At 34.7% G+C, this 7,455-nt stretch overlaps 1 protein-coding gene across 2 annotated transcripts; it reads left to right on the forward strand.

Moving 5' to 3' along the window:
- Nucleotides 1–1,229: 1,229 nt before the first annotated feature.
- Nucleotides 1,230–7,120, forward strand: LOC139690333 (N(G),N(G)-dimethylarginine dimethylaminohydrolase 1). 2 transcript variants are annotated; one of them, XM_071587731.1, is made up of 6 exons: nucleotides 1,230–1,548; nucleotides 1,870–1,972; nucleotides 2,489–2,634; nucleotides 4,150–4,245; nucleotides 4,328–4,456; nucleotides 4,555–7,120. In XM_071587731.1, the coding sequence occupies exons 1-6, from the start codon at nucleotides 1,282–1,284 to the stop codon at nucleotides 4,678–4,680; spliced, it is 867 nt and encodes a 288-aa protein (XP_071443832.1). In that variant the 5' UTR covers nucleotides 1,230–1,281; the 3' UTR covers nucleotides 4,681–7,120. The 2 variants fall into 2 exon arrangements, with proteins under 2 accessions (XP_071443832.1, XP_071443833.1); XM_071587732.1 differs by having other exon boundaries at nucleotides 2,489–2,586.
- The last annotated feature ends 335 nt before the right edge of the window (nucleotides 7,121–7,455 follow it).

Genomic DNA, 7,455 nt, shown 5'->3' on the forward strand with positions numbered 1-7,455 from the left:
TATCATTAGCAATGCGTAGGTATATCCGCTTATAGTAAGGACGCTGAGACGCTTGCCTGATAAGCCTGACTTGCTATGCTTAACAATTCACCCGATTTTCGCGATGGATACACTTCCCTTCCGCGTTTAATTTCTAAAAACTATACTGCCAATGGAACGTCGTGAAAGAGAGAAAAATGTTAAGGCATTTGCCTTTTTATCTCTCTTATACGGAACGGGAACTTTGCCGTTTCAGAACAAATAGAATATTTCTATCATACGTAATGTGTAGATACGGATAGGATGGTTGCAGTTAGGCAAATGGCGCATTGAAGATGGCAAGGAAATTCTATGGTGACCGAAAAGGTTGAATTACGGAAATCAGACGGAGCACTCATTATTGAAAAGAGAAGTGCTAGATAATTTTCATAAGATGTATCAAATATATATCTAATCTCTCTCGAAGGACACATGAAATGGCGTGTGAATGAAGGAGGTCACTGTACAAAGCTAGTATAATAAATGTACAAGCTTCTTTCATCCTACCCTAGTCCATGAATAATACAATATATAGTTTTCATTTAAACAGTTCAGAATTAATTTATGATGTGCCCAGTCTTGGCTAAACATTTAAAAATTACTCATAGGTTATTTGAAACCATTAATTACAATTGAATATGCGACTTGGAAATCAAATTTATTGATGTTAGTTTATCCTTCGTCTAGTTTTGAAAACTTATTGAGATAGTGAATTCTTTTACAGTAGGAAGGTCAAATATTATTATTAATTTTAAATTAAAAAAACAATGGTACGGAAATTATTAATATCCACCCAGCGTCGGCTTCAATACAACCTGGTGTGGGAGTAAGCGTATTATCCAGTCAATATTGTAATATTTTTTTCCGTTTGTAGTATTTCATCCACGAAAAGAAAGCATTTAGCACCGCTATACTTTCCACTTCACGGTGTCTAAAATTCTTTTAAATAGCCAATGTACTGCAATAGGGTATAATTTATAATGTCCTAATTTCTAAAATATTTTTCGGGATTGGCATTCCCACTTCCAGCATAAAATGTCATATTTGATATCCAAGTTAAAAATATCAGAAATACTTGCTCGCCTATATCTGTAAGGAAGGTAATGGGGGTTGAGGGATCTCAATGGTAGTATTTGGAGAAATGCTCATTACAATGCAGCGCGGGATCGCGCGGGCCTATCGCAGCTTCAGTTCGCCGCCGTCAACCCACGCCCTCGCATCGAATCCGGCGGTTGTTTTCGTTCAACCTTGTCTCGGTGAGGTATGGCTGGTATGGCGTCGTTTCGCTTTACACACGCTGTTGTGTGCCGTATACCTTTGTCGTTTAGGACTCGTGGAGAAATTGAATTAGAAGAAGCTCGTCGTCAACATGAAGCTTTTGTCCGCCTTTTACGGGAAATAGGTCTTGATGTCATCGAGCTCCCGCCCGATGAAGGACTTCCTGAAAGTGTTTATGTAGAAGACACCGCAGTTGTCTGCAACGGTATCGCTCTTATTACACGACCAGGTTCTCAAACACGTGTGAAAGAGGTCAGTACTATTTTATTTCATGACTTTCTGTTATCTTTATTCCCACATTGTCCTTGCATGCGTTTAAAAAGTTTCCTTCGTCTCTAAGACGTTAAGGATGAATGCACCGCGATTTTGCTTACGTGTATCATAAGTAATTAGGACATTCTGGAGTAGGATAAATTAAAATAGTTGTAACAGGAATATGCAAAATTATTTAAGCGGGATATTGCATGATGTCATCGTTTTAAAAATACGGAATGATGTCATGCCCTGCCGTGGTTTGACCTGAAAAACTTATAATTTTATTTCGTAATTCTAGCCCATGTGCTTGCTTTATAGGTGGAAACTGTGAGAGCAGTATTGAAGAAAGAGCTTGATCTTCCAATTGTTGAGATAGCAGACGAGTCAGCTAAATTAGATGGTGGAGATGTACTATTTACGGGTAAGAAGAATCCTAGGATAGTTTGGTACTATCTGGACTACATTTCATGGTTGCCAATTGTATGTAGGTCCTGCAAACCACGTAATCCAGACTATGTTGTTTGCATTTTGATCTTGAAAGGAGTAGCCTAAATCTAACGAAATTCAAAATAACATTTCTCCTACGTGTATGTATTCATTTTAACTTTGATTCGACTTGAGCGTTTCATGCACTGCTAATTTAATAAATAAATATTAGCCCTTAAACTCTATATGCCAGCGGTAAAATAATATTAATAGCTAAGACAAGCCAAAAATGTAATGTTATATAGTTATTTATTCTGATAGCTAATGATGTGTTCATACTCTCTGGTCTGCGTTTGCCTGTGTGAGCAAATGTTTAACGTGCAGATTCCACGTTTGCAGCTTGCAAATTTTCTCGTTGAACTGGAAGTTTTATGTATAAATTACCGTAATGAGTACATGCTATAGATGTCATTTTTATTCAATGAAAGGAAATATTTTTTACTAATTCCAGGGAAAGAATTTTTTGTGGGCCTGTCTGAATGGACCAATGAAGCAGGGGCAAGGGCAGTTGCAGCAGCATTTCCAGAATTTCCATGTACTCCCGTCAAGGTGAGACCTCCGTCTCCAGTGTTTGACAACTCCTCTATGCCCATCCAGGTGAGAGTTCTCACTCATTATTCCTGACACAACTTTTTCTCTAATAAAAATTTGGCTCGTATATGAAAATCCCTTGCATCTCCTGCGAAAATGGCCAGTTTGCACTGAATTATCCTCCATTTTTTATAATGTATCGTGATTTTTAATGCCTGTTGAACTATGAAGATCCTTATTAAAAAAGAGCTTGAACTTTAATTGAATTTTGCAGTATCATTCGAATGCAATTTTCCTCTTCCCTTGGCAAGAATGAATTTCCATTACATATCATGACTCACCCAAAACTCATTTTGATCACCCTTCTTAGGGAGCACTCTAACCTTTTGGGCACTAGTAGAGGTTTACTTCACGTTGCAGTTGAAAAGCTATTTAATTGGAGTGATGGAATGTATTGGCATGTTATTTATTAAGCTAATGTATATAATGGATCAATGTTTCCCCCAAATATGTTTGAGATTGCCTCAGTCAGGGATTATTAGTATTCCTCTCCTGCCCATTGAGTTCAGTTTTTGCCTGCTACTATTTATTGTATTTATTGGTCAAAATCAAGTTAATTTAATATTTTTTTATTCCTTTGAAAATATTCTAAGTTACAACGTGTACAAACTTCAATATTAGATCCTTAAATTGACATTTAAGAGTACTTGATTCCTTTGGAAGTGCTATATTGTTCCTCATAGAGTGTCAGATTGGACACCAGCAAAAGAATGTTGTGTTGCACCTATACCAAAAGTCAGTTTTGCTGTGAAGCAAATTTCACTGTTCTCTAATGTATGGGAAACATTGATGTATTTAAAGAGACTTAAGATGTTATCCAAGGTTCATATCACAGTGATTAAGTCAAAATATTAACCCAAAATGTTATTTGTTCCTTTGCTTCCCTTGTATAAGAGGTCTAGTCATAGTAGTGTGAAACAAAAATATTTCCAACACCTGTCCAGACATCATCAAGACATCATGTGCTTAATTCAAGAGTTCTCTTACCAATGGAGCAAGTCCAAGGTAGCTGGTGTGGTCATGAAACCAGGCTTTCCAAAGCTGCATTTTTAATGAATGGTAATGCTAAGCCAAGCTGCTCATTAAGTAGTTAGAGATGATGATATGCCCTACAAACATTATACATATACTATTAGATTTTGAGTAATTGTGGATATGTTTTGCATTTTTATTGTAGCTCACTTTATTTTGTAGCTCCTACTCATAAAATATGCATTACAATCCTTCTGAGTAAGCTTAAATCGTATGATCTAGAGCAAATCAACAACCTCATAAATTAATTGTAGTTGTTATTCATGCATTGTAGCAGAAAATGCTAGGATTGAAGAGTGCATGGTGCACCTTGCTCCAAGTTCTTTATATCCTAGATTTTTTGAAGAATTTAGCATGGTTTCAATGGTTATATTGCCCCACTTCTCTTTTAATCTAAAACTGCATGCCTATATTGCCCATTGGCATTGAATGGAAAATACTTGAGTTGGAAGAGCGGAATGTCTCATCTGTCTTGATATTATCAAATAGGTGACACAATCCAAACATCTGAAAGCTATGGTGACAATGGCTGGCCCTGATGTCATTTGTGTTGGTGCTGGAAAAGCTTCTCAGGAGGTGATCAAGGTCTGTATGTGCAATGTCAGCCATGTATTTTGCATAACGTGACTAGTGATTAGCATGTGACAACTTAAATTTGTTCTTTCAGCGCATAGAACGAGAAGCAACATTTACTTACCAAACCATTACTGTTCCTGAAGATGAGGCTGCCAATGTGTTGTATATAAACAATTGTTTGATTCATAGGTCAAAAGAAGAAATTCCAGAGTCTTTTAAGGTAAATTTGTCCATCGTGAAGTATTAAGTTTCGTAAACTTTTATTTGGCAATACTTGCCATCTCATTGGTCTCATTCCTTATTTTGAAATCCTTTCAGGTGTTCGAAGATGTTGTTAAGTTTCAACGCCGCTCACTGAGCATGTCCGAGCTTTCAAAGGCTGGCAGTGGTCTTAGCTCATGTTGTCTGTTATTCAGACGTGCCAAGCACATTCGTAACCTTTGAGGTTTTTTACTTGGCATCAATAACTCGAAAAAAAGCTTCCACTTAAGAATATGACCCTAAGAGGCAATGTCTTCAAGTATGTTTTTGCTGGCATGCTCTTGTGCCACCAGCCTTGTTGCTAATGTAAGAGTAAGGATTTTGGGTTTGGCAGTTTGAGGTTGAACGTGCAAGCTGTCTGTTTGGCCCCAAGTCCCTCCATGTGATTTTTATAAGATTTTTTCAGTCTAGCTTTGATACCCAGTTCAACTTTTTATTGAATTTTTTAGCCTTTTATCAGTAGTAAACGTTTTGCTATTTTTATTAATGTTATACGATGGTAGATATTAAAAGTCTATTAGCATTTTTGTTTTAGTCCATCTCTTTTGATTTTTCTTTTACAGTTGTTTTGCTTTCAAGATTCTTTCGTTATTTTTTATTCATCTTAACCTCACCTTACAGAGATTTTATTTTTATATCTTTGAAATGTGTTGCAAATATAATCTATGAATCATTCCTGCATGTAAGGAAGTTATTACAGATCTTCCTTGAAGTTGTCCTAAGTTAACGTGAATTAATTTTTGTTAAGTTAATTTGATATCCTAGTTTGATTTTGTAAAAAAAATATCGTTCCACTGCCTTTTATCATTATCATGTTGAACTTTTGGATGTAATTTTCATAAAAGCCTTATATAAGGACATTTTGGTTGATTCTCAGGTACTGGAAGTGGAACTTATTGGAAGGTATATTATCACACACTGCTATGGATAGTATATTCTTATTCCACGGTCCTTTTTCTCTTCTTGGCTTCCTTTTCATGACTTTCATCTAATTGCTTTTGGCTTTATAAGAATCCATTGTTAAAAATGCTCTTCTTGAGCTTGTTATGATTTGCTCTCATCCATGATACCCATTGCTGAAAGTATATTGTTCTTAAAATGTACTAATAACCACAGTTTTTAATTTACATCCTAACTTCCATACAGTTGTTGAACTCAGAATTGTTACAGTGGGGTTGTTGGTTTGTTGACAGGAAGCCACAAATTATGAAATGGCCAAATGCTCCTTCCATTAATAATAAAGTCTATATATCCTGTAAAATTGTCTCCAAAAGTAGAAAATATAAATTTAGGAATTGAAAGTAAATTGATGGAGATAGTAGCCTAGCTCAAGCAAAAAATCCATGTGTGTTCAATTAGAATGATGATGATATTGGCAAAAATTATTTACTGGACCAATAAATGCATTATTTTCATTTTCTTATGGTGTAATTCAAGACATCTACTCTTCCAATTTGAGCATTTACTCGTATATGGATTTCAGATAATGTTGCCAGTATGTATTTAGTTTGCTAGCTGCTATAAAAGATTTAATGTTGTGTGGCATATTACCTGTGTATTAATTGATGTGTATTCTGTACAACAGTTCGCATTCAGTACAATTAATCTTTTTTCTTATGATTCCCAAAGCAATAGAAATGTTCAGAAGGGTGTATTATACCAGCAGACATGCTTAGTACATGTGATTGAATCTCATTTGGTTTTTTTCATGGCCATATTTCTAAGTGCACACATGTTTACATTCTGTACCTTAAATCGGTAGGGTCAATTGAAGTTACATGGATGGCCATCTGAGTTGTTCCCTATTTCATTTGCCGGGTATTAATTGTTGTCTTTGCATTGATTAAATCCTCATTATGTGGTGAGTTTTGCCAAATATTCCTTAGCAATGATGTCTGCATTTTGGAATTTGGTAGTTCTAAGAATTAGTTAATTAATTTCCATAGACTGCCATTGCTAGGAAATATATTGTCCATATTTCAATTAGGTAGCTCCAGCTTTGTCAATTTTTTGGCATGTTTATTTGTAAGGTTAGGATCACTTTTGCTTGCCCAGTATTCTTCAAAATGCACAACTCAGCAGGTTGTTGTTATTTTGAAGTTGTTTGGTTTCGTTGTTTATTTTTAGAAGCTTTTACATGAAGAAACTTTGGAAACACTTTAGTTTGCTGATTATGAGTCTAATAAATGATTTATTAAGTTATTTTTCAGTACATGTTTTAAAAGATCTTGCATCAACTTAATGGTAATCATCAATGTTTCCAGCTAAAATATAATTTTTGTTGTCATTTGAATAACTCAGATAATTGAATTGTAAAGGAATAATGTATTTTTAAAAGTTCACTTTGTCAACATGGCATTATATATTATTTTGAAAGCAATTTCAAATATACCTTGTTCTGTGGTTGTGTGGAGGAAGAGTCCATGTGTTGTAGTTGGATAAAAAGGAGCTTAATTCCAAGAAATAATTTATGTAATTAGCATACATATGTGTAAATAAGCTTTTTAAGGATCGTTTCTTTTGTCTGTGTGCACTATGACAGCACAGTTTGTTGATAACTTAATTGCCTCATAGATGTACATTATTTCATAAATATATTTATACTGACCATTTTATCTATTCAGATGATGTTTTTGCTTTCCATTTTTTTAATACCCTTTATTGAAGTATTACGGTTGATAATGGAATATTTTATTCACCTCATACTTATTAGTGGTTCTAATCGATAACTTGTCAGTTTTGAATTCACGAGTTCTTGATTCTCTTAAAAATGTCACTAGCTACATAAAATTTTTGTATATTTAAGGATAATCATAGTGTGCATTCCTAGGGTTTATAACCATCCTTGAAAACCACCAATGAGAAAAAATTAATATCATAGAACAGAAATTTTGAAGAAATTTGGTTATTTTACCCTAAAATATACAGTGGGAGTAAAAGGAAAAATGACTTCTGTAT

This window comes from Hetaerina americana, unplaced genomic scaffold (assembly GCF_022747635.1).
Source record: "Hetaerina americana unplaced genomic scaffold, ioHetAmer1.1.p SCAF_3, whole genome shotgun sequence".
NCBI lineage: Eukaryota > Metazoa > Arthropoda > Insecta > Odonata > Calopterygidae > Hetaerina > Hetaerina americana.